The sequence below is a fragment of the Agelaius phoeniceus genome, chromosome 1 (genome assembly GCF_051311805.1).
Source record: "Agelaius phoeniceus isolate bAgePho1 chromosome 1, bAgePho1.hap1, whole genome shotgun sequence".
Taxonomy (NCBI): Eukaryota; Metazoa; Chordata; class Aves; order Passeriformes; family Icteridae; genus Agelaius; species Agelaius phoeniceus.
In genome coordinates this window covers 53,953,663-53,981,616 of record NC_135265.1, presented here as the reverse complement: position 1 = coordinate 53,981,616, position 27,954 = coordinate 53,953,663, and the positions used below count along the sequence as shown (strand labels likewise).

At 39.6% G+C, this 27,954-nt stretch overlaps 1 protein-coding gene and 1 long non-coding RNA gene across 4 annotated transcripts in view; one reads left to right on the top strand and one right to left on the bottom strand.

Annotated features, from left to right (window-relative positions):
- Window positions 1–11,762, top strand: part of LOC143694166 (uncharacterized) — a 135,335-nt gene extending 123,573 nt beyond the window's left edge. Inside the window, exon 6 of the long non-coding RNA XR_013182479.1 lies at window positions 10–11,762. This is a non-coding gene — a long non-coding RNA (uncharacterized LOC143694166). The remainder of the gene's footprint in view (window positions 1–9) is intronic.
- The window catches only part of GLI3 (GLI family zinc finger 3), a 201,635-nt gene that overhangs the window by 115,216 nt on the left and 58,465 nt on the right, over window positions 1–27,954 (bottom strand). For 2 of the 3 annotated variants that reach the window (XM_077179092.1, XM_054643992.2), the window contains exon 4: window positions 19,583–19,825. In XM_077179092.1, coding sequence (XP_077035207.1) covers window positions 19,583–19,825 — 243 coding nt within the window. Of the gene's footprint in view, window positions 1–19,582; window positions 19,826–23,879; window positions 23,987–27,954 lie in introns of those variants that run through there. The other variant, XM_077179098.1, reaches the window with a different exon arrangement.

Genomic DNA, 27,954 nt, shown 5'->3' with positions numbered 1-27,954 from the left:
TTTAATCAGGTCTGTTTAAACTGAAATTGAACATTGTGCTTGTAGAAACAGGACCTAACAGCATCTGCTGACAGCTGTGCTGATACAAGCACAGCTCCTCTTCAGCGTGACATAGGAAGCTGGGGAATGGATTCTGCTCTCCGTTCTGTGACTGCAGGACTATCGAATTCAGCCAGAGATGCAGACAGACACCAGCATAAGGATCAGGAACACTGCTTCACAGAAGAGACTGCCTAAAAATCTCTACCATTCTCCATGAACATTAGTAATATCCTTGCACATTTGGGTGAGAGCAAGACTTCGAACCATCTAACTAGCTGAAGAATGAGCTAATCAGAGGCAAGCTAATGTACAGAAAATAAGTGCATATTTTTAAATGTATGGGGATGTTTCAAATGATAAGAGCGTGGGTTGTACATAAACAGTAAGGAATCAGAATAATACTCAAGTGGCATTTTCTTTTACATTGAAGCCTTCAAGCTAAAAACAAAGGCTAGTAAAATAAGAAGTTGTGTTCACTGGGTCCCTAGACTTGCCATCTAATACAGCTATTCATCAAAATACTGCATGCTTTTTGCATGACACATGAGTCTTGTTCAATCAATGAAAAGCTGCAAAAAATCTCCTAAATATTCTATTCTAAACAACACTTTGCAGCTACAACCACAGCCTGATTTTGATTTATTGAATAATTTGACTGGAGAACACCTTAAGTCACAACAACATTAAATGCAATAACTTTTCATTCCTTTGCTGAACACCATATGAAATTAAACAAAATAAAAATTGACAGCACCAAGTTATCCTGAATCTATTCCAGATGGATTAAGTTCACTGTATGTATTAAGTGGAGGTTTTAGCTTAAGTTTGACATTGCATTTCACTGACTCCCCAAAACAAATCAAAAATAACCTAGGATGTGTTACCAATTCCATTTTAAATCTAAATATTTCTGATACTAATTATAGAGCAAAAGGAGAACGTTGAAGACATTTCAACTTTAATAGCCCTGCCATTCTGATTAAAAATATCAGCTTTACATCTGCAAGAAATTTATAAAGTGGACTCTTTACAAATTGTTAGGGAGCAATTTGTGCACAGTTAGTTCTTTGTTTAATCGAGAAATCTGCCCAAACCCTGATTGTGTGCTTATTTCCCTAAGGCTGGGAGTGAAGGTTATTTCATTATGCCTTTTGGGAGCAGCAATCTATCTAATACGTTTCTGAATTATTCCAGACTGAGCCGAAGCTGAACATGAGAACAAAGCCTTGCTTCCACAGCCGAAAGACCAAACTAACTCCCAGCTGGGAAGATTTAGGCAGAGATTTATAAGTACAAACACTGAAGAAATTTGCAAGTAATTGCATGTATTTACTCTCTGTTGTGGTATGCAGTAAACTAATATTTATTAATACATATCAGCATAGTACTGCTCACAGTACTTCCTAGTCTCTTATTGCAAGGTTGTATTGAAGGTTTGTTTTGCTTCTTTTCCTTTATTCTTTCAGGGCAAGAGGACTAGGGAAAGAGGGCAAGAAAATCAGGATTACTGAATGATGGCTGCTATTTATGTATGCTATAATGCACACAAATCCTATCTCTGTAATTAAATAATACTGTAATTTCTGCCAATGAACAGTACTCCCATCAATTCTATTATAAAAAACAAAAAATCTGGATACTCAACCTTACTATTAGCTATCTTTGGTGGTTTTCGCTACATATAGAAAATACCCATTTATTTTATTAGCACCTATACACTCTGCGGGTTCATGCTTTGAAACAATGGTAACTTTAATTTTTGCTGAGGTACTGGTTCAGTAAGCAATAGGTTAAGTCTTACTGGGCTGGAGCACAAGTTGCTTTGGAGATTACTCAGTGTGCAGAAATATGAAGATCAGGAAGATTAGGATCTTGCTTCATGGTGACTTCTTATCTAAAAATCTTGTTAAAGTTCAGGGCAGTTTGAAAGGCACTTGCTTTCCACAAGTTTCCCAACAAAAGGAACATCTGGAGAAATTGTAGCAATATCTGCTTTTGGAGAGTGCCAGGGATACCCAGCTTTGTTCCATTCGATGACATCCATTCAAAAGTGCCTACTCCAAATACAGAATTTCAAAAGTCTGTTTGGAATTGCTGGGTGACAGAAGCCCACCTAGCTCACACACCACTTTCAAACCCTACCAATTTAAAAGTCAAGAAAAAAGTAGCTGTGGACAAAATTTTGACTCTGTCCCTGTATCCTCATCAGATCAGGGGGCCCTGGGATTAGCTCAGCTGGTTGGAGTGGTGCTAGAATACCAAGGCTGTAGGTTCAATCCCTGTCTGGGCCATTCACGGAAAGGTTGGAGTTGATGATCCTTGCGAGTAACTCATCCACCTATCTGAACTTACAATGTCATGGCCTATACTGATGAGATATTACAATTGTATTATATCACCTTATCAAACTGTTTTGTTTTAAGAGAACAAATTCTCTGTTTTGTTAAGTTTAATTTGAAAGCAAACATTTCTGTTGAGCACTTTAAAATGTCAGAAAAAAATTTCCTGTACAGTTCTGTACAAAGTTCTGAAGGATATTTTTATAACACAGACTTTGGTAAAAATCTAACAGCTAGTGACAAGTATTTGGGGTCTTAAGTAATAGATCATTAATAAGTACTTAGCAAAATAGATCAGTTTTAGTAATCTTTCATACAAGATTTTTGTGTAGTTCTTAGTATTGGACACTACAGTTACAAGAGCAGGACTTGGGGTTTCTCAATCAAGAGTCCAAATTTAGTCTGTCTCCTTCTACTACAAAATCAAATTTTCAACTAGTAATTACTTGGGGTTGAGTTAATGTAGTTTAAAGTTGATAAAAATACTGTCTTTATTTACTATGAGGGTAGTATAAGATTTATGACAGCCTTAACTATTAATTTTCACATTTATAAGTGCATGGATTGTATAAACTATGAGACAGGTTATTTCCACTGTTGTCATTTAGTAACTGTAATTGGCTATTACAATGAGTGTTTTCTTTAGGGAGTTTCCCCATGAGGTCCCTACACTACCTTTTGTGTTCAAGTTCCTTTGGTTTTTTTTCTTCTGTTGGGATATGCAGAGTTTCAGCTTTACTGCATGAAAATCCTATCTCAGGGACAATTAGGCCAATACTCAACTAAAAGAGACCTTTTGAAACAATCTGCAGTTTGTAGGTTACAAGGACAAGAGTACACTGCAATATGGCAATAAGCTTAAGAGTACTTGATTTCTTTTTTTAATTAAAAAAAAAAAAAGAAAAAATAAAAAATAACCAACAAAAACCCCCCACAGAAACTTCTTTCACGACATGGGGAAAAAAAGGAACCCATCATGTAAAAATCTAGGTGTGAGTAGAGCTGGCCAGGCTGATAATTGCTCCTCTGAGACCTGACGCACTCACTGCACACTTGACATCATCTGCACTTTCACTGTGAAGCAAAATTAACCACAGCACAGTCCATATTCACCTTGGTTACTGGCAAAATACACACAAAGATATCCAACTTCAAGACTAGAAACTAGGACCAAGATTTTTAGGAATCAGAACTTTAAGTTAGACTTTAAGAGTGAATTAGAGAAAACACTCTTCATTTTCAAATTACCAAGCCCTAAAGAGCTTCCAGAAAAACTTCTCAATACTCAGCACTTCTGAAAATTCAGCCATTTACTTACATTGCTGCATCAAGCTGTAGCTTGACTCCAGTTCTTGAAGAAATGTTTACAGCCTAAACAATAATCAACCCTCAAATTACCATCCCAATCTCAGTTTTTAAGCTTCAGGTGAAAAAATTGTGACAAACAACACTTTGAAAGGGCATCTCAAAAAAAAAAGGGCTAAAAAAAATTACCCAACTTGAAACCCAGCCGAGGAAGAGAGATTTGAATCCATTTTGAAAGCTTTTCTAGTTAATTAGTAAGGCATGATCACAGCACATTAGACAAAGATTTTTATTTGTGTCTTTGCCACAAACTTACTTAGAGATCTCCAGCAAATCTCAAACTGTCTGCCTGTCAGCTGCTACGAACAGAAAATGGATCTGTGCATGCCTGCTTTGAGAGAAAAATAGCACTTCATACAGAACACGACATGGGGCCTTTGTTAATCAATCCTTGAGTTTTGTTCATTTTTTTGGAAAAAGAAATGTGGGTCAGTGATGAAAAAACATTCTCAATTAATCACTGTTCTATATTGACTTTATGAAAAATCATGTTTTACAATTCCTTTACTATCTTAGAAAACTGCTTGCATGAGCAGATGGAAAAAATTACTTTCTTTTTTCCTCACCAAAGTTGCACCTTAAAAAAATATGTAGCACAAACCAGCAAAATAGACAGTAGATCAAAATTCCAAAAAGGAATCACTTCTAATCATGCTGTTTTCAGAAGTACTTCATCTGTGTTCTAGTTTTAAGATTCTAACACCTAATCCTGAACATACAGAAAGCCTTCAGCTGTTTTGGGTGTGGTGGGATTTCATCCCTAATGAGTCCAAAATCAATTTCTTTGCTCTACAGAACAACCACAGCTTTACTGAATGAGCTTTGCCTACCTGCAGAGCCAAGGCCAGTGTTTCACACTGCAGCACCCACCACAGAAAACCCCTGCTGGCCACCTGATATCCAAGACTTGTATGTTCCTCTAAAGCTGCTGGGTGTTTAGAAAAGAGGGAAATGACCTACTGAATGTCAAAACCACCCTGTCAGAGCTGCTTGAGTACCATTTTGATTCTGATCTGACACCCAGTATTCAGGTCCTTGCTAGACCTTATAGGCCACAGTTATGCTGCCTTTTCCAAGATGGAAAGCTCTGCAGCACATGCAAGCTCAGGACAGGATCTAACAGAGCAGAGTCCACAGAAATAACCTAAGTTTTGAGGATTTTTCTCTTAGCATGAATGGAAGACAGATCAATAAATCCAAAGCAGCTCTAGCTCTGGGAGATGGGCCAGGAAAAAAGTATACAGAGCAGTTAGGAAAATGAATGATCCTGTGCATATTTAAGCATGATGAGGAGACTTATATCGGAAGATAAGGGAGAGTGCATAAGACTTCACAGAAAATAAGGAGAAAACTTTGGATTACCTTGACAGAAAAACCAAAGAGAGAATAATGCACAAGGAGACTCTAAAAGGCTCTGAAAGAAGACAATTTGAAAATGCATCCAGTTTTTTGTTCCTAATCAAACTCTTCATTAATATGTTCGAATATTTACTTAGTGTTTAACACAACATTTGGCAGCTACAATTCACTGAAGCAACTTAACTGAGGTGAATTCCTCCAGTTCCCAGATCACATTGTTTACAACAGATTTTTTGAGTTTATGTCTCTTCTTAGAGGGCTAGCAACTACAATTGCTACAGCCACTTCTGAAAGTACTTTGTATGTGCTAACAGCAGCATTCAGCAGCTTATGGCATGTGTGTATGTAAATAAATAAATATAATACTTGATACATACACATCTGCTGCATTGCTTTTTGAATTTTCAAGTTGTTAAGTATTTTCTAAATACAAATAAAGACACTGTGGTATAACCACTGGACTTTGAACAACTCCAAATCCACTCTACATTTGTTAGCATGAGATCAGTTTTGATTACAATTTTGTTCTTTTGTAGGAAAAAAAAAAAGAAAAGTAAGATTCTACTGCTAATAATATAGAATGCAGAACTTACTACTATTGAAAAATTTTGGACTCATGAGATGCATAACACCTCAAAGCTGCAAAGGAATTTTAACATATGTAATACAAATACATATACACATGCATATATGTATTTTTACACATATATAGAGAGGTTTTGGTAGCACCTGCTGCAGTGGATTTATATAATATCTTCCAAAACCCTATTTTTAGCCCATTATAACTTTCTGAAAACTTATTTTTCAAGAATTTTCCATGATTGTTTGAATGAGCAGAATCAAATGTTATACTTTTGCTTTATGTCACAACAGGAAAAAAACCTGAAAACAAACATCCAGGTTTTCATTTCATAGATGGATTTACTCTCACAATGAAAAAATGGCTGAACCTTACACTTACACCAAAATGGCTAATTCCTGCTGATTTCTAGTTATATTTGTTATTTAGAAAACACTAACACGACAATTAGTAAATGTTCCCATGGTGTATGTACTAACAGTGGAACAGCCAGCAATTTCATTTCCTTGTCTCCAAGAAACATTATTTCTTACAACCTGGATAAAGACAAGCCCAGGAGTCAGCCCAGGGCCCAGAAGGAAGCTCTATCCATTTCTTGCCTCGCTTCAGACTGTGCAATTGACCACAGCATCACATTCCTGACAAGCAGTCTGAAATCAATCCTCCCCTTTTTCCTGTCCAGCCCACTTGTGTTTGGGTGAAAAAGGAGCCAGGGCTCTTTGGAGAAGAGGTCACAACTTGGGTTGGTGCTGTCAAGCAATTTTTTTTACCTGGAAAACACTTAACTATGTGACGAAATGTTGTTAAACTGCACTGCAGTTGACATTCAGTTTGAAAAGATGCTTCATAATGACACCTTTACACTGAAATTACATGAATAGCCATTAAATTCAGTTAAACCTAGCACTGCCAATTTTCATGTATTTATCATCAGGTGGAATAAAAAAAACCCTTCACGTTCGCTGTGTTTCATGAATTCAAAAACGAAACAGCAACCTCCAGATTAGTTCCATAGAAGTCCAAACTGCTGACAACTAGCTCTAACATGAAATTGAAGAAGGTAAATAGAAATTGAACATCATGTCATTCAAAGTATTTGGAGCTTAGAGACAGTAAGTATAGAATATTTTATTTATAAACATATTCAATATGTTCATCAAGACTACAGCTACAGCACTTGATTGGATGTGCATAAAATGGCACACCTTTTTAATTTATATAAAGTTAGGCTGCCAAGAATATGTCTGTATTTCTTCAAACAACAGGTTTTCTTGAAGGGATCCACAGCACCTCACATCATGACTATTCATTACCTTTATTTGAGCTAGTATTTTTTTCCTTAGTTTCTGCTTCTCTCATTCTTCCACCCTCTCAGAATTAGCTAACAGGGGAAAAAATTGTATGGGCAAAATTTAACAATCTTCACAAACACAGTAAAAATTAAACATGTGCACTAATTTTAATTTATGTGCAGTGTATGAAGGTAACAGGCATATTTATGGTTATAATGGCACCATACAGTTTTATGTAGCCAGCATTAGCTATAGAGTTTCCTACAATATTTTTATATATAAAGAAAACTAATCTGCTGTACATACATTACAAGCACTCTTTAAGATACCAGATAACTTCCAAACAAAATGCTCAAAACAAAACCCAGAAGGTTTATGAAGGTGCTGTTTCCCTTGCCTTTTATTCATAAAGTTGAACCACTATGTAAATAATGACAGGTTATTCTGTAGGCAACAATGCACAACTCATTATGTTAAACCTAAAGAATTCAACTTATAGGCATTGCTGAGTTTTCTAGGTAGAAATTGTATGTTGCCTATTTTTTTAAACTAAAATACACTATCACTTGTCATAATAAATTGAATTAGAACCATCAAGATGTTCAATATGGGTTCAGAAGCACTAAACTTATGGACTTCCACTGCAACATAGACAAGAGTCCCATAAACTGTTTATTACCCTCAGAACAGTAACTTTACTTTCACCTCTCAGGATCATGAATACTGTTTTCAGCAGAAACTTTGTCAGTCTTTTACTTCAGCCACCATCTTGAAGTTATAGTATCAAAATTACTTTGTAACACTTAGTTCAATTAGGGAAATAATGAGTGCCTCTAGGAAAAGAGACTCCAGGTCTGAGTAACATTCCTTTCTTTGGCATCAAGGATGAAAGCCTTTTTTCCATCTTCAAGAGGCAGATCTGTAACAGAGTTACACAGAAAAATACCAAAAACAGAATATACTGGGGAGCTGAAGGCACTTGCCTGCTATTTCATCTCCAAAACCAGGTGTGATTCCCACATGAGTGGAAATTTCAGCAAAAGCAAGCTTTGCATTTCAAAGTGGTAAATGTATTCTCATAAAAAAATCTTAATAAAGTGCCAATATCTTCTTTGAATAAATTAATGCTGATAATTGACAACATTCCCATACCTTGAACACTGACCAGAATAGCATGAATGCAACATCCACCAGTGCAGACATGGGAATAAACCAGCAAAAGGGTGATTTCTGATTCTGAAGCCAAACATCATCACTCCCCTCCTTTTAGAAGCAGAAAGGGGGGCGAGGACAAGAAAAGAAAAGAAAAAGAAAGACAGCCAAAACCAGCAGGCTAAGTAGAGTAACCGGAAGCATACAATTTACTGCTAATGGTTCAGTGTCTGCAAAGGACTGCTCAAGCTGTGCTCAACAAAAACTCAGTAATAGCCAAAGAGGGAAGTAAAAAAAGGCAAGATGTTTGGCTTTACTTTCTGTCAAATACTGTTAAATATGAGCCACTTAAAAAAATAGAATGAAAGAATCCAATAATGCTTTGTACAGGTGGTAGTGAGGTCCCTGGCTGGGCCTCCAGACAAAACCATTCCCATGTAAACCTTAAAGAGGATTAATCCTCAAGGACCACTGTAATGAGACCTTAAAAGGCTGAACAACAGCAGCCTATCACGGAGGGAAGCAGTAGCCTGCTCCCAGAAGTCTTCTCTAGCAGAGTTACATCAAAGCAAACTGGGACCAGATAGCAGGATTCTGCAAGAATCCCTTATCTCAGCGCTAGCGGATGCTTCTCCTCTGATTGTCTTGAACTGCCACCTGTCCCAGACATCTTTGAAGGCAATGCTAAGCCTGTGATGGATCTGACCTCCTTGAGCTGAGATTCTTTTATGTCTTTCTTCATTTTCTGCTCTGTTACATTCTTTCCCTGTAACGCACACTACATGAAACAAAGGGAGTTCTCACTCCTTGACTTACTGTCCCCAGCTATTTGAAAGCAAAAAAACAATGTTAAGGATTATACTTCACCCGCAATATGGAGCTGTCCTCAGGAGACAAGCCTCTTATTTTTGAGAGTTATAACTAGATGGCTTTTACACGAAGGGACTTTAAAATGAGGTTCAACATTGCTGGGAGCCAAGATATGAAAGCTGCATATCAGAGATAGCTTAAAAAAACAAAAAGGTTCATAATACAGAAGTATACGAAAAATCACATTACAAAAATGAGCAGGAAAATAACCAGGAAGCACCAAGCCTCAGAGAAAACACCAAATTATTGTAGTATATATATGCATCCCATGTTGTGCACCAATAGCCTGTAATACCAGTGTCCACCATACAGTGCCAAAATCAGCCTAGATTAAAATAAAAATAACTGGTCACTACAAATAAAACAGCAGGTCTTCCACTTGAGACACATGCCTACACTGACATAAAGTATTGCACCCAGCCCCCACGAAGGGATGTGGCTGCACCAGGAATGCTGCACATCAGGGCTGGTTTGTAACCAGGGATGTGCTGGCAGCCACACTCACGCTGACTTGGTGACATGTACTTGCAGTAGGATCAGCCAGTTACAGAGCAGAGATAAATTCAGGGGAATAGCATCAGATTTTTATCTCATGGCTACAAGTCACCATGGTTCTAAAGAGGCTGGGCTGAGGAGGAATACTGCTACAACTCCTACCTCTGGTTTCCCACTTTTGCACTCAATTAATTCTGAACAATTTTATAAGTCCTTTTCTTCTAAGTACATGGCACTGTCAGAAGAACAAGAAGCAAAATATAGCTAGGCTGAAGAGGATGGCTGCCTGCCAGCAGCATCTCTCAGTTCCCCAATCTGATAAAATAAAATGGTGTCATTAGTTGCAATTAGGTGGGACTCATGGAAGCTCTATGCAGCAGGATGGGAGCAGGAAGAGAAAGCACCCTTCTTGAGTGCTTTTGAAGTTCCCTAGGAAATCACAGCTGGAAGAATAAAATTCTGAATCAACCAGCTGAGCTAGACTCTGCGGAAGACTGCAGCAAACAATGAACAGATATAGAGTATGAATAATAAGATTAAAAAAGGCATCACACGGAAAACACCGAGCAGACCCTGGCATTTTCTGGAGCCAAGACCTACTGGCACGTGTTGCCAAATAAATGTAGCCTAGAGGCAACCTCAGAAGGAATTTGAAGATGGCTTCTTCCCATCTATGAAGCAATTCCCACAACAGGGTATTGTGCTTCAAGAACACAGAGCAATGCCAGTCTAAGCACCAGGCTCCCATAGGGAAAATACAAATATCATTTCTCAACCAACAGAAGAACACACCATTTCAGATGATTGTCTCCCCAGAGAGCTGTGCCAATACCTTGTGTAACCTTAACAAACAGTATCCATGCCCACATCACTTCTTAAATGCAGCCTAGAGGCCACCCCCTCATGGGAAGGCACAACAACCTTGTGTTTTGCCAGCCTCCAGGCACAGCCCCAGCAGCACCAGGCCCAACATACCTCTGGTTCAGCAGGACCTGCATGCCCAGGCAACCCCCACGTGTAAATGCAACACAGGCAACAATCCCACAGGCTATTTACCAAAAACTTCCAGACAGGGAGGCTGGTCACAACACAGACACACAGCATGCTTTAACCCATCAGTACAGACCACCTTTTCAGAGCAGAATACATAAAAAAACACATCTATGGGAAGAAACACTATGCCAGGCCTTGTCCTCCCCGATCCTGGTTTTCAATGCACAAAGGATGAATGGCACTACTAAATGTCGGATGTGTGTTAATCTGATAAGTAACTACTGGCTTTGAAGAAATGTACTATTTCCCCAAAAGAAGCGGAAACATTTTCACAGGCCAGCACTCAGATTTTTAATTTGTTCTGTGGGATCAGATGAAATCAAATCAGGCCTTTAGCCTTTATTTAAAGGGGTTTCTTCCAGTTTGCTTTATGTGTTTAAATTAAAAATAAAAAAAAATTAACCAAAAACTTGTAAGAGTGAAAAAAAGCATAGACCATAGCCATTGCCAGTCTCATGCAATATAAGGACTTAGATGAGCAGGACATACGTCAGACTTTCCAAATCAAACATCCCAAATACTGGGCAGCTCAATAATTAGTTAGTAATGCATGATTAGTGCTCCTCTTTTCCCTCTTAGTTAAAAGCAAAAAAGAAATTCCGCTCCTATCACAGCAGTAATTAATGTTTTTGATGTCTGGCACCAATTTTATTGTTAACAGCACTGTTAGATCAGTGGTGTTAATGCCAAGGCAAATATTGTCCAGCATGAAGAACAGCTTTGGTGCCAACAGTTTCCTATCACTGTACCATGCTGGTCCATCCCGGTAAAGTGAGCAACCAATGTTTATACATAATATAGGCCTTGATCCAAATTTCATTCATCCAAGTAACCCAATTCCATTTCAACAACAATGTCTAACAGAACTCAAGGCCAAAGCTTGAAGCTTTCTTAAGTTGTATCTGTATATAGGCTGGTGGAAAAAAAAAAAACCCATACAAATCAAATTCAGTACCTTTTCCCACTAGGGAGTCTGACATGCTGGAATGAAATTCAGTTCAACACATTCTAACTCATTAGTTATTTGCTTCAACACTTGGTATGGTGTTACGCTCAGCCATTACCATAATCAGCCATTTATTTTGAAGTATTTCATGTGCCATAACTTTTGGCCTGTTACCACTGGCTATTTCATTGGGGACTGTAAATGGAGGGATAACAATGTTCAGCTCTTCATCTGAAAAATGGTAACATGGATTCTTGGGAATTATGATTTTACATGAAGAACAGGTAAGATAAAAGGGTAGAATCTAAGGCAACTGGGGATTATTTCAAAGTTTATTGAAGCCAGCAGCTGTTGATTCATTGAATTCACTGGGTTCTGGATCAGCATCATTCAGCTGTTTCAGAAAAATGATGGCTCGGGGCAGCACTGAAATGTGAAAGAGAAGCTAGAATAAACAATGGGGGACCCTCTATACTACCTTATTCAGAATGAAACATGAAAGAAGCATAATTGAGATTAGAAAGCAATTCTGTTATCTGGTGAGCTATCTGTTTTGAACTCCAAAAAACTGCAAGACAATAAAAAAAAAAAACCAGTAAAGAAAGCAATATTGAAAGATTGTTTTGTAAGTGGTAACTCTTACTTTTAAAAGGAAGTATGAAGATGTACAAACTTGTACATACATACATTCCCACACACATATTGCCTTTCCTGCTGCTGTGTACCCAGCACCACACATGCCAATGACCACATGGCAACACAGCAGCTGTACTCTTTAAAACATAGCTATGAATACTCAATACATTGAGGATAATACTGCTTCTCTGCACTGGTGGTTTCTACCTTGGCTGCAAGCTATATTATCAGAAATCAATAAATGTAGCCAGTATAAGTCTGACTGAAGGGGTAAGCATTCCTAACATGATCTCCAGACTCAGATGTGATCCACTCAGCAAGCTCAAGAGCCCCAGTTGAGCAGTGTTTTAATAAGAGTTTATAGAGTGCTGTGTAAACTACCAAGACTAAGAGGTAAAGAGCCAGGCTAAGAGGAAGCCAATTGTGCTGGTAGGTGTGAATAAAAGGAAGTAGAGGCTATGGCTAAGTGGCTCTCCTCCTAAGTACTGAGCTCAATTAACAGGAATAAAGCTGTATCTGCCAGCAATCCTGAAAATGGTTCAGCAACCAAAGCATTTAAACCGTCATAAAAGTAAAGGCCTGTTCAACCCTGGGTTCCAACAGGAGGCTAGTACTGAGAGACTTCCATGGGACAAGCTTGAAGCTGCACTTTGACAACAGGGACCATGTTGCCTTTCAAATCTCCCCTTGACAAGTCCATGGTCAATGCCATGCAGAGGGCAGGTCCATGGTGTCCACACGCTCCCATTACTCCAGTGCCCAGCTGAGGCATCCTCTATGACACAATGCCCTCCTTCTGTGCCCACACAAGGGCCAGGGGACAAGAGCAATGAAAAATAGGGCACACCCAGATCTCAAGCACCCAGAATGAAAGAGAATTGACACAAGAGAATCACAACAGAGGAGCATCCTGTACACATTAGCTACTCTGCAACCGATTTATTGCTACAGTTTTCTTAACAAAAGCTGGACAATGATAGCAGAGATGGAGCAAAAAAATCTGAATTTAAATGTTTGTTTTCTACATTTAGACACAACAGTTTAGAATTCTGGTGGCTAAATACAGACAGATAGGGCCATCTTAAATCCCTGATATATCAGGACCTTCATACAGAGTATGAATGAGATCTGTTAACAGATACAGGGGTTGACCCAGGATACAGGGGTTGACCAGGCTGGCAGTCACACCACTTTCACAGGCATGAAAACAGCACTCAATGCCAATCTCAACTTAGGCAATTAAATTCACTCTAGTAACATTGCCCAGAGAGAACACCAATGCAAGAGAACCATCTCATATTTCTCCCCACCTTCCAGCTGCTGATGCCACTTACACTGTAGGCACACAAGATCAGCCCAAATCCACTACAGACATTCTGTTTTAAAAGCATTATGACAAATGTCCGTGTATCAAGGGATACAACAACTTTGAAGAAGCTTTTCACTCTCTCCTGATTTAGGGACAGTGGATCTGCCTTGATGCTCAAGAGATGGATTACATTATTTCTTGGCTTTTTTTTCACAGTTCTTAACCATGATTCTGTGGCTCTGAGCAATGAATTCTGTCTCTTTCTATGAAGGCAGTATACAACAAATGCATACTGTAAAGCAGATAAAAAAGTTTTAGCTGGAAAAAATAAATCAAATCCATTAGTGGTTTTGTATTTGTCCTGTCTTCATCTTCCCCATTCTTTAAAAAAACAAACAACAAAAAAAAAAACACATATAAAACCTCATCCCACAGCTTTCTTAGATGCACTTGAACAGCAAAACAAGAAACAAGGAGACATTAAAATAACATTTTCAAAATATTTTTAGAGTTTTGAAGTACAACAGAATTATAGAGCTACAAATAATTTATATAATTTCTTATTTCTTATTTAGAAATAAGAAATCTCCAACATTCTGTTCTACCAAATCAAACCTAACCAAACAAAAAAGAAAACAAAAACAAAAAGAAAAAAAAAAAAAGAAAAAAAAACCCCAAACAAATAGCAAAACCAAAACCAAACTAACAAAAAAATCACCCAAACCTACAAGTTCACCTTTCAATTGCTCAATCACATTACACTCCAAAGCTTTCCAGATACTGGCAGTTCTGGAGTCTGTCTCATGCTGAGGAGAGAAAAAAATGCATAAGAAGGAAGAACATATCTACATACTGTAAACCTATAGGTGCATTTGTTACTTCCATATGAGACCATCACACAGGAGACACTGCTGATTTCACAGGCCTCAGGAGAAATGGGCAGGAGTACTTGTAATGAGCAGTTTGAAAAACAACACAGGAGGGTTGGAAGGCATCTTGGAGAAGCTGTTTCAACTTAGAAGCTGCTAAGCTTACAAGGTCTGCAGCACCTTCCTAAATTTCACACTGAAGCTGCCTCTGACCATAAGTTTGTATTTGAGAACAGTAATGTTTTTTGTTGGAGGCTATTGAAAGGTACTATTATATTTTAGACTTTTAATCCCAAAAATGGTTTTGCAAACACACTAATTTTTTAAAGACCCACACTTCAGCTGCTCGGCTGACATGAGCAGTCTGACATTCACTTTTATAACAGAGGCTTTTTTCCTTGTGAGTTCTATTAAAAGCTTTAGATTTTACTTTTTTCAACTACTCCTACTTGACAACATTTGGAAACCACCCCATAAATCACTGTCAGTAGAGAGTTTTGTTACTAGAGTGCTCAAGCCTCTCCCCTGCAAAATGCTGCCGAGTTGAAGTAGGATCCACATTCTCAGAGGCTAAACTCAGTTTGAAACTGAAGAGCAACTAAATGTATTTAAAGACTCTGGCCCTAGAAAGATTCTCCGGTGACATTTTCCTACCACTGTCCAACCAGCCCAGGTAGAAGCTCTCTACAAAAAGCTGTCCTGGTCTCCTGTCACCAAAAGACACTGGGAAACTAGAGGTGAAATAAGAAAAGTGCCTGCTTTGGAGCTATCCAGAAGTGCCTTGGTTGTCTCTCTTGAGTCCCAAATTATGCCAGGTAGATGACAAAGGAGGCCACCACCTACCCCTCTACAGGCCCTTTCCATGAGCCCATCTGCTGATGATGACCTGGACTGCTCTCACTGTCAAAGGTGCCACACATAGCTGGCCACTGTGGTTCAAGAGTCACTGCCATGAAAAGTCATTGCTTCCCAGTTACTGCAGTTTAAAACAGTGTTTCCAGTTTCCAGTTTGCATTTTTAGAAACAGAATCCGATTCCCCTTTTTTTTTTCTGCACTCCCTTTTCCTTTCCAATGGGGACATGAAGGAAGGGGAATTCTTGTCAACAGAAATTAAAGCTAGTAAATGAACAAGTGCACCTAGTGAACCAGCATTGTATTTTCCTTGCTGGGGTCTTCCGTTCATGCTGCAAATTGATTTTGAGGTGACACTAACACTGGGTAATCTAACTCGGGCAGTTATGCAAGGCCCAGTCCTTACAAAGCTAAGCCCAAGAACAGTCAGTGGGAACTGAGGGCAATCAATACCTTTGGAGGGCTAATCCTATGAAATGTGCAATAAGCAGTTCCCACTTCCCCAGACAGATACAGAAGCTTCAACACCAGCAAAATAAATCCTTGGTAAGAAGAGGCAAAAAAAAGGAAAGGAAAAGGAAAAAAAAAGAAAGGAACGAGTTCCTGCTTTCAGCTAGTGTAACCTCACTGAAATGAAGTGATTTACCACAAAGAGAATCCTGCAAGGGCCATACATTCCTGTATATATAAATATTTGGATCAGAGCCAAATGATCTGTCACTGCTTTTTGCTTAAGATAATTCTTCAGGTTTTGCTAATTAGGCACTAACAATTCTTTCAGACGAACTGTGTAACCCAGGGAAGAATATCAAGAGTATGTTTTAAATCAAAGTGTTTACATCAGGAATGATTCATTTTTTCCATGAGGAATGACTTGTGTGACAGGCAGTCTTAGCACTGCCATAAATCTACATGAAAATTAAAATTGTGGAAGAAAATAACAAAGGCAAGTTGCTATCCCCATCTTCCCTGCCTCAGCCCCAACTCTAGAGATGGAATTTACATTAACAAGGGGCTCCAGCTACCACTGGAATTAGTGTTTGAGAAACTCAGGATTTTAAATCCTTTTAAGAAACACTGTGATTAAGGTCAGTAACTCTGCTCTCCTCAACAAAGAAAAGGAGCTAACTCCAGCTCTTCTGTCATCTGTCCTGAAGCCTTTTTAAAGAAAAAAAAGTTTTTAGAAGTTAAACAAACAAAAACAGCATCTCACTCTTCCTTTGTGAGCTGTGTTTAAATAGTGGTTAAGAAATCCGTAACAAAAAAGACAGAAAATAAAAATTTCTGGGTTAGGCCTGTGTTTTCCCTTTTATCTGTTGGAGAATAGAAGGCTGTGAGCTGAGCATGGGACTACATTCACATTCTCAGTTGCTAAATGGTTGAGGGGCTCTCTGTCGGTGCAGAAGGGCTGCCAGCTCCATAGCATGTTTCATCCCAGCTGTTTGAAAAGCTGGTTCACTTGAAACATAACCATTATCCCCACCCACACTCTGCAGGAGAGCAAACTCCCCCTCAATGAGGGATTTCTTCCACATTTATGGTAACTATTACTACCAACATTTACAACATCAGTCATTTTAATTAGAAAAAAATTAAAACAAAAAAATCCTGCAATGCACAAACAGATACACACGTGTTTATATGTAAAAATGCAAAGCACTCAAGTTGTTTCTAATAACTGCAGCTCATGGAAGGAACATGCATTCTACACACAACTGACTTAAACACCCTTTTCTTTTTTTTGTCATAAAAACATACAGATGTCTTTCTTCAAAAAAATTATTTTCCCTTTTCCTGTGTTACAGGAAGCCTGCCCACACTTTTAAATACAAAGTGGGTATAAATAGAAGCACGAATTAGGCATCTTGAGAGGTCTGTATTTTCCAGCCACAGGGAAACTAAGAAATTACTGTAAGTGTTTACACATCTGACTATGTTGAATTAAAACATTTTCTATACATGTGCCTAGCAAAACTAGCAAGAAATTAAGAGAGGTAAACAATAGCCTCTCTGGTTCTTTACCTGTTGCTACAGTGTACATTATTCAGCCTTCTTCATATGGACCACTAAAAGTGTCAGTCTTAATGCAGTCACCACTCTGATGAAAGCATATCTTACATATATAAATGATACAACCACTATGAAAATTTCAGTAAGATTGTCTGCTTTCCAATAAATCTAAGTAGACATTTGTCTTTTTAGTTGTCTCTCTGTATCATAGCTATTAAAGGTAAATAAAAGCATGATGGCTCTTTTTATGACATTAATAGCTTGAGGGACCTTATAAATCAGTGAATACAAATGCACTACTCATTACAGGAGAGGGAAGCAGGTCTGTCCATCTGATGCTTTCTGACTTAAATTTCTGTTTTAAGATCTTGTTGCTCATTTAAAATTAACTCATCTCCTGTTTCTCTGCTGTTGTATGGTGGGGAACTTCTGGTGCTCTCTCAACTTCTGACATCAATGTTTTGCTAGTAGTCCACACAGCCTAACTAGCTAGCATTAATGGTCACAATACAGACACAGTAGCTTCATTAAATCTTGACAACTCTTGTCAAAAGGTGAATTTGGGAAAATAAACCAAAGTAAACTCATTACAAACCACTCAGACACATCCTGACTGACCAGATCTTTTTCTTCTGTCAGAACCTTCAGTAATTTCAGTAACACTTTGAACAAGATTTAATGGGTGAGCTGGCAGCTGGTCAGATGGTCAAAACGGCAATCTTCCCCACTAAATGCAGCATAAGGTTTATTGTTTTTGAGGGTTGTTTTTGTCACACATTTCATTTTTCCCCAGCTGTACTGCCTACAAACAGAGAAGCTGTTTTGCTTCCCCAATAATACTTGCTTGTTTTGTTGGGTTTCTTTTAAGCTAGATTTGGGCATTTGGTAACCAGAAGCTAGGAATGGTGCCGCCAACCCCCGAGGTAATACTTGTCTGCTCTGCTGCTCACGAGTGAACGCTTGCACTGCACATTCATGCCTCTCTGGCAGGAGTCTGCCACTGGTGTGCTGCAGCAACTGTGTGCTCCTCTACAGAGAGATGAGTAACTCCCCCAGAGGGTTTGAGCAGGTCTGTACGAGAGCAGGAGAGGAAGGTGTACAAAAACCAACTGACTACACTGAAAAAGAGCTCAAAAGCTTAACTGCAAACTTTTTTCCTAAATACTGATCTAAACTATACAGACAACAAGTGTTCATTTTCTCATAATACCTCCATCCTTATTAACAATCAGGCTCTTTTTTTTTTTTAAAGGAGGTTGGTGAGACTTAAGGTTGTGCAAGACATACTTTGATCTGCACCCTGATGAGTGAACATTCCCCTTTGCTGCTAGCCCAACTAATGAAGGGATAAAATTAGCTTTTATCCCTGGCACTTTCTTTAGCAAAAAAACATGCACTAATCAGCTGTCCTCACTAATCAGTCGTCTGGCTAATGACCTTTTGCCTTAAAACACTAAAATTTCTGAATGATGTTAAAAAAAAGGAAAACCAATGCAGACTGCTCTCTCTTTGTGGGTCTTAAGCCTATCATCTGGAATTGGAGACTGAAAGGTTAAATGGCAAATCTGTATCCTGACTGGGTGATAAATCTATAATCAAAAGGCACAAGCCTTGACACCTCAAGATGTACTTCATTACGACACAACTAAATGATCTTTTTTCTCTTTTTTTTGTAAACTAGAAACAGATGAAAAAAAAAATTGCTTAACTCCTTCATACTTTGCGCCTGTGGAGAAATCCACTCCACATCTGTGTTCAAGTGTCAGTTAATTTCTTACTTTTTTATTAATGCCTGAGTGAGAATTCAGAAGTTGAAACCATTTGCCTTTTTTCCTTCCCCTTACAACTTCAGGGAACTATAGCTGGGAAAGAAAATTGCAAAAACACTCCATCAAGCCTGCATTCTCAAACACACTTGTGAATGTCCAAAAAAACCCTCCAAAACAAAACAAAGAGTCCCAAAGCACAAAACTAAGCCTTCCAATTCCCCAAATTCTCAGTGTACAGGGCACAGTCCTTCTTCCTCTCAATAACATACTTTAACATTGTTTTAAAAGAGGGATTTTTAAGGCCTGTTTCATTTTCCTTCTCTGCTAGCTATAATGAGGCCCGTTTTTCTTCATGTTTTAAGGAGGTGGAGCAGAACACAACCCCGGATGGCTGAGGAGGATTAGCAACAGATGAGATGTCCTGTGGAAGTCACTTTGCAGAGGCCTGCAGTAATTTCTACCTGCAGTGCAACTGCACCCTGGTTTTTAACTTCAGGAAAAAAAAGAGATTGCATTTACCACAAACATCACTCCCTCCAGATAAAGCAGTTCTCCCCAGGGACAATGCAAAGTGACAAAATCACATTAAATTTGACAGCCTTCCAACTCTGCATCCCCAAATAAGGCAGCGATCAATACTCACGGTAATGAGGGTCCATGTAGCCGTTTCGGGGGTCCATGGTAAAGAGCGTCCCGCGGTACGGTACGGAAGGTTCGGGAAGGTGCGATATAGATCCATGGATCTCCTTCTTGATTAATGAGGCCCTTTCCTCACTCGACGTGGAAGGCTCTTCACTGATCTTGCCGAGGCCTTGCCCACCCTGCGGCTGCATTGTGATCGCGTTCCTTCTCTCTCTGTGATAGGTCTGCCCAGGACTTTCATCCTCTGCAGAAAAATGAGGGAGAAGAAAGAGAGAAGGGAAGAAAAAAGAGAGACACACACTTTTAGCCCATTTATAGCAAATACAATAAAGAAAAGTTCTCCCCCCGCTGCCCTCCTCCTCCTCCCGGTGTAAGTTTGTGACAGGAGGTGCCTGTGTGGCTGTGAGGGATGGCCTGGGGATGCTTGCCCGTTCAGAGCCGGCAGCAGCCGAGCAGTAGATCACCGTCACCCATGCACTGATGCTCCTCCAGCAGGGCTATCAATTGTGCAGGAACAGACAGAGGCTTGCTGTTTCCCTGCCTCTGGGACAAGGAGACTGGGAGCTCCCTGATGGGGAGTCAAGAAATGATTTGTCACCCAGAGAAGAAGATGAACCCCACCAGCCAGGCCTAAATCATGCCCAGCCACCCACCACAGCTCTGCAGCCCAGCTCCAGGTCCCTGGGGTTTGCCTGTGTGAGGGGCTGAAGCCTTGCAAGGAGGTTGGCAGTGATCAGAACCAAGGTGGGCAGCAATAAAATGGGTACAACTGCTCAAGATACAGGACCAACAGCATCAGGTAGGCACAAGCAAGGCCACCTGCTCTGACAGTGTCACCATGTGCAGGATGGTTGCATATACTCCCCCTACCTCTTTTTCCCATATCCACAAAAACAAAGCCACAAACTCTTAATGAACAAGGGGGAAGAAAGCTGGGGGTAAAATAATCATAACTAAGAGCATCGAACCCAAGTCCTAGTTTGGAGTAAGCCTCTAGGCCTGTGGTACCACTTGTAAGGGGAGAAGAGCCTCCTGACCATGGCTCTACCAGTCTTCCTTGCAGACAGCTCCAGGACTAGGTGCTAAAAACAACCCACTGCTCCCGCAAGAATTTTAACCCCTAGGGACTACATACACCCTTCAAAAAGCAGACAAAATGGTTCTGTTCCTCAAAATCAAGATGTGTGCTCCTAGGTACATTTCTCACATGCCATGTGGCAAAGGGGCTTTGCTAGGTACATAAGTCTCTAATGTAAATGCTCTCCTTCAGTTGCATTATTGGTTTAAGATACAGATGTTTCTCTAAACAAGCATGATTGCTTGCTGCCTGTAATCCTTGGCCAATACCAATGCTCCAGGTACAGCCTTGTTCCATCAACCACACTGCACGTGCAAGCATACACCAATACATCTTCAAGGAATACTGATAAAGATTCTTCATTTCGAAGTTGCTCTGCAGTTCTAGAAGTCCACAAGGAATCTCAAATTATTAAATGCTGGGTACAAAAATGGTAACTAGAAAAGGAAATGAAAACACCCTTAGGAAATAAAACTAAAGTGCCCTTACACTACAATCCACATGCAAGGAAGAATGATTGACACCAGTGCCAAGATTGCTCTTCAGTTGTCAGAGATTTGAGGTCAGGGCAAAGTTTTCACTTGTACCTTTCCCTGGTGTACTTGTTCACACAGCAAAAGCAGCAGCCAGCAACTCACTGGGTGACTACACTCAGCAAGGCTGACCAGCATGACTCAACCTCTGTGCATTTATACGGATTAGATCAGAAACAAGGTCTGGACGTACAGATACCTGCCATTAGATGTGTAAATTAGCCACACCATTGCTTTGAATGAAATGCTAACCAATTTTTTCTCTGCCTCCTCTCCCCCCAAGTAGCAACAACACAAAAACTCAGCAGCATAGCCTATTAAGCACTTAATTATTTTTCTATCTCCAAGTATTACAGCAACCAGGGTTGCTGACTTATCAGCATTTTCCAGGGACAGAATTCTTTTTGCAGCCAGTAATTCTACATACAGAGCTTTTCCAGGGTTGGGTCTGAGAAGAAAGAGTTAATGGAAATAGACAACAACATTACAGAGTTTAAACCCTTTGCCCTTTCCTATTTTTTATTAATATGCACAGGCATTTGTCCCTGCTCTGGATTAGCAGGGTTTAAGGTTTCAACTTTTTACACTGAAGCTGGTTTTAGTTAGAGAACTGCAAATCAGGGACCAAAACTTTAAAACTTATATGAGGTTTTTAGAAACCCGCTTGTATAACAAAAAAAAAAAAAAAAATCAGCTCAAAGATATATTTTCCATCAGGTTTCTCTTTAGCCAGAGTCTTTTATGTTAAATTTCAACCTAGAGTGAACTTTCACTGATGAGACGTAAACTCCTATAAAAACAGGGTATTACACTTCATTTGAAATTCTGACAGACTCTTAAGTAGAGCAAGCTAACCAGTGCTACAACAGTTCAGAAAGAAGAAAGCTAGAGTGATTTGTGGGGCTGTATAATCACTCAGATGATCAGATAGGATTTCAGTTCTTTTACTCTTCCATATAAAGATAATATTTGTTAAAACTGCCGTCCTGGGATACAACAAGAAGCTGACATTTATGTGTAGGCTCCACTTTTATACTTTTCGTCTCAAAACATGCACACGTCATGAATCAAGGTACTAGTGACTGTTATGGAAAAGGCTGATTTTTCAAATTGCTGAATTAAATTCAAAACCTACTTTCAGTAATTTAGAAACAAAAGGAAAAATATGGTTTGTTTTAATAAAGTTTTCCCTTTTTTGGTTACTTGAGAAAAAAAAGAAAACAAAACTATTTTTCCTTCTGTATCAATGATCTCTCTCCCATTATAAAGTTATTGCCATGTGCCATTACAAGTCAAAAGTTTCTGGATGTTTTCTGCCACACAAAAATTGCCCCAGAAGTATTTAACTAAACACGATGGCATTTTTGCAATAATAATAAGGCTTATTCATCAGCCAAACAGCTCGCTAAGCACTGACTTCACACCACTGGGATGCTGGTGATGGGGGCAGATGAGAAATTTGACAGCACCCACGCTCCAGGACACTAAGAGCCAAGCAGTTTGCAGGAGCTCCCCCGGCGCCGAGCGGGAAACTCCTCTTGCAGTAACGCTGCCGGCTCTCACGGCAGGCGAGCCACTCCAGCGTGCCAAAAGGGGAAAGCTGTCTAATCTTGTTCTGGTTCAACTGAAGCGTTCAATAAAGTTTCAAGAGTAAGTGCGGGCAAGGCGCGCCAGGCCAAATTATTGACAGAAACACACTGTCCACCATGGCAACAAGTGGGATTCTAAAGCAAAAATGTAAGCAAACAGCCCACTTCTCCAGCAGCATCTGCCAAAGGGGTTTTACAGCCAAATAAGTGAGAACTGTTCTGTTACTGCTCTGCTCACGTTTTAGAAGTGACCAGCTTTAGGGTCAAAAGATCCATCTGATTTATTAAAATGTTGCAGAGAGACAAATCCCAAAGTGAAAGATGAAGCTGGTGGCAGCCCATCAACTCCAGTACAATTCCTCCCAGCTTTTGCCAGTGTAAGAGTGAAGGGTTAAATAAGAAAAGAAAAAAGCAATCATGCCCAAGAGCAATCTACATAAGCTTCTCTTTCTTCACATACACCCTTTCTCTGACTTAACAAGCCAATAGCCAGAGACACATGTTAGAAGTGCCCAGTCTTGAATGATCACTTTAATCCAGGATTCTCACATCCACTGAGAAATGCCTGATTTAGTCCTGCCATTTTGATCAGAAGCCAATTTTATTAGAAGTGCTGAGCACCTCACTTAATGGAGCACCTCTCACTTAATCAAAAAGCTTTCTCAAAAAACTCACACTGGACAGCATGCCTGAGTAAACACACTTTTAATTGCACAACTAATTTACTCAGAAAGTTTTTAAAAAAATCAGCACAAGCCAAAACCTAAGGCAAAAATCCTTTAAACTTTCTTTACCTGTTGAACTTCTTTGCCTTTTTTTACCATAGACCAAGAAAAAGTAGAAGCTATTTTACTTTAAAGCACCTAAAGTCAGCAACTGAAAAAAAAGTTGAAATCTATTGATAGAGCACACTAAAAGTCAATCCCAAGACACTGCAGAAACGCCCCTGATTAAACAAGACAACACCAGCCTAGTTAAATCTCTTAATATGTTAAGTTTCATCACCATATTTCTGCTTGCAACTTCCAGAGAGCACTGCTATCTCATGAAAGATCTGACAGCACTTCAGCTGAGTAAGAGAAAGAACAAGGTACTTACAACTCAGTCCAAGAGACCCTGCCTGATGTTCCCTCTAAGCTCTTCTCTTCTCTTGACCAAAATTCTCTGGCTACCAGGACATGGGCATTCCTCCCTCTTTTTCTCCCTCTCCCTTCTCCCCCCCCACCACCCCCCCGCCCCCATCTCCCTCCCTCTCTCTCAAAGGCAGTGCTTCTCCCATTAGAGGAATTAAAAGTGGTTGGTGCCATGCTAAATTTAACAAGCTCATTAGTATTCTTCCTGTGTGCTTCCTAGTGAACTCTCCCTATTCAAGCAGCTCTCTCTAGCTGAGGGGTCAGGCGGCTAATCATTAAATCAAACTAATGTCACCCTATCACAATCAGCCTAAGAGAAGGACGGTTTATTATTTCAGTTTATGCTAAATAAACGGTTTTACAAATGGTCTCCAAGCAAGGTCAACAGCAGCTTCAATTACAAGACAAACTTAACAAGAGTTGCTATAAACCAAGTGCTCCATATTGACCTAAGCACAAGCTCGGCTCTGCATATTGCCACTAGCAGGATTGTACAGGAATGCATATTGTAAAATAAAGGAAAGGGTAATCTTTTCTTTGCCAGAATTTGTGACTGCACAGAGACTGCTCATTCACCTCTCCCCAACCAGATTGCTGCTCAGCTCAATTCACCCCACACAAAGGCTGAAGACCAGACCTCAATGGACCGAGTGAAACATGTTCAAAACTAGGCTCTCTATTGTGACTGAATTTCTTAACATCTTTTCAAAAAGCGGAGAATGCCTTGAGGCTAAAGGAAGAAACAGGCTAATGGTGAATTGGGAATACTGAGCAAATTTCAGAGCCCTTTCCTCCTAGCTTTTGAGGTTGAAAGCAAGCTCTTTCCTTTCAAGTTTCAAAGTCCTTTTTCCTCCCGCAGTGTCACAGAAGGATTTGAAAAGAAGGTAATTGTGCTCACAGTCCCCCTGATCAGAGCTTACGTCCTATTTCTGGTATTTCAGAATACTTCTTGCAATAATGGTGCATATAGCTCAATCCCTTAACCGTCCTGCACTCTGCAATTGCTCATTAAATGAACAATTGCTGGTATAAAATGCCTTTTATGTTCAAGGTCTGGATATAAGATAAGCATTCTAGTACTCTAAATTTGGTTTACTAAGGAAACTCTCCATCATTAAATTACAAAACTGAAATCAGAATATCAGTCTTTCCCAGAAAAGTAGCATTTTAGATGCTGTGAGCCAGAAGGAAGGGGGAAGGTGGAATGCAAAAAAGATTGACTACTTAGATTCTTAACAGAACAGATACCTAAGTAAGAAAGCCATTTCCTTCCCATTTAAGAAAGGCTAAGTTTTTGACACCTGATATTTTCTTCCTTGAAATGATGCAATAGAGCAATTGGCAGGCTCATTAGGACACCTGTACTTGCACCTTCTTGCATACACACACTTTTCACTTCTCTCTGACCACCTTAAGAGCAACATTGGAGGAAATAGATCTGTAGGATTGTGCCTGCCTTTAAAAACAGCATGTGTTGTAAGCAAAATTTTGTTTTGGGTGAGTACAGTAGCTTAAATTGGACACCCTTGGTCCCAAGTTTGTTGTTTTCCTGCATTTGGAGCAACTGCACAAGAAGCACTCTGGAAACACTAACACAGATATGAAGGATGATGCTCATAATTGGTTTTAAAAATAGACTCCATTTACACAAGAGGCTACAAAATCTGCTAGATAACAACACTGTACTCACTTTATTTGCAATGCTTAAGCATACCTTATACAAAACTTTTGTGCTTATAAATAACATACATTATCTGAGCTTACCACTGAAAATTTATAGTTTTCTATTCCTACTTGCAATGTATTTTTAGCTTAGTTATTTTTTCTTTTTCCTATGTATAGTAATTTCCAAGAACTGATTTGTGATCTTTGGAACATGAATACACAGCTTTTTTGTAATTTTGTTTGTTTTGAAAAACATGTTATATTCTTTTGTTGTCAATTTTAGATTTCACTGGAAGAAAAAGTATTTATCAATGAAGGAGAGAGGGGACACAATCCCTACAAATCTACCTAATACTCCACTAACACTCCCTTATTTTCCTCAAATGACACATGCATTCATTTTTGCTGCATCTGCTGCACAGCTTGGTTCAGTTCCTTTTTTGACAGTACAGAGGACAGAACACAGTGCATCAATACAGTGCCTATGACTTTAGAAACAGAGCCTGATCATGCATTCCTGAGTCAATGGCAGAGCTCCCACTGACCTGGGCAAGACAAAACTGGGCCTGTACGGAGTTCACACCACTCCAACACTAAACCAGCAATGCACTGTTATCAGGAGAACATCACTCACAGCCTTTTCCAAATGTGTGAGTAACTCTTCCCCAAGACTGATGGGTAACCTGAGAATGGCACAAAGGAGCTTAAAAAACTCAGGTAAACTTTTCCAGACCCCTAAATCAGAGAGAGCCTTCTAAGCAGCAATATCTTTATCTCAATTTATCTCAATCCAGATGAATTTACAGTCCTCATTACCTCCCCAGCCACTCCCAACTAAAACCAACCAGCTGAAGCTAAACAAACATATAGGAAATTATGTAAAATAAAGCCACCTTTAAAATTTCATACAAGCAAAGACCTACAGTATTTATTTTACTGAGAGTCTGTATCTACAAATCCCTGCATGAGATCGATAGGGAAATGCTAAAAATCTCATATAAGCTGAAAAAATCCTACTGAGGAAACACAAGAGGCAGATGTAGACACAGCTACCTACACACAAAGGCAGAGTGCTGTGGAAACTTCCTTGTCAGTCCCAGGACTCAGCCTCAGAGGACAGACAAAGAGGGCAGGAGGCAGGGCTGGGCTGCCTTACACATGATCCTGCATATCACTGATCATGCAGGACATGTGGAAAAAAAAAGGAGTAACATTTGGGCATGTGCCTGAAGTTACTGACCTGACACTTGAGCCATCCCAGTCTCTTCTTTTTTTCGAAACAAGCTACTGAAGTTGCTTGCTGTGAGCCAGATTCCTGCAGTATCCTGTTGGCCAAGTTCCCCTCCAGCTGCCCAGCTGAACCACCAATTAGCCAAGATGTGGAGCTTGAACCCTGCTGCCCAGCCACAGCCCAGACCTGCAGGGCTGAGAGTCTCTGGGAAGCTAATGGAGGGACTAATTCTCAGCAACTTGCAAGGTCAGCCTCCAAAGAAGTGAGAGCCTCACATCTGAACAAGCCCTCTCCCAGCCCATTTCCACACGGGCTTTAAAATAACAAAAACAAACAATTTAAATCAAAACAGCTGAAAACCATTTTCTCCCTTCCCAAGTTCAGGGCTACATGTTTCTCCCATGGCAGACAGTGGATTATTGTGGTGATACTTAACACCGCTGGCAAGCGCAGCCCCCAGCACTCTGGTTTAGGTGTTAGTGACGACATTGACTGCAGCAGGAGAAACACTAAATCCTACATCTAGGTACCAAGCAGGTGGCAAGATTTTAAATTTACCTTAATGGGGCCTGCAAGGCCCAAATTTTGCTTGCTTTACTCACACTGAAATTCTGGGGATTCAGTGAAACTACTTCTGCAAGTAGAGCAAGAGGGATTCATGTCCAGCATCAGAAATACTCCAACCACTGGGCATGAATAGTCTGTCTGGAAAATGCACCGAAGATGTTGGTTGACACGTGGAAATGCTGTATCATTATCTTGATGAGAAAGGAGCTCTTAGTAGTACCAGTGCTTTGTAGCTCCAGTGAACAAAAAAAGAAAAAGAAAGGCGTAATGCAGAAGTAGAAGACATTTGGAGGTAGAATTAATTGGCAAAATTAACATGTAGCCTGTAATTTCTCCTTTTAAATTTGCAGTACTAGAAGGCAGTCAAAAGCACTTTCCTTCTTGGTATAATAAATTTTATGTTTTGATTTTGCTACTTGAGGACTGGGAAACACAAATGAAAAAAAAATATTTCTTTGAAGAACAAACTTACTTTTTCATTTCCCCTTCCAAAAAACTGTTCTACCTTACAAAATTTTGCAAAGATTGAAAATTACCATGCGACAACCTCAGCAAACTAGAACATTTGCTCAAGGTC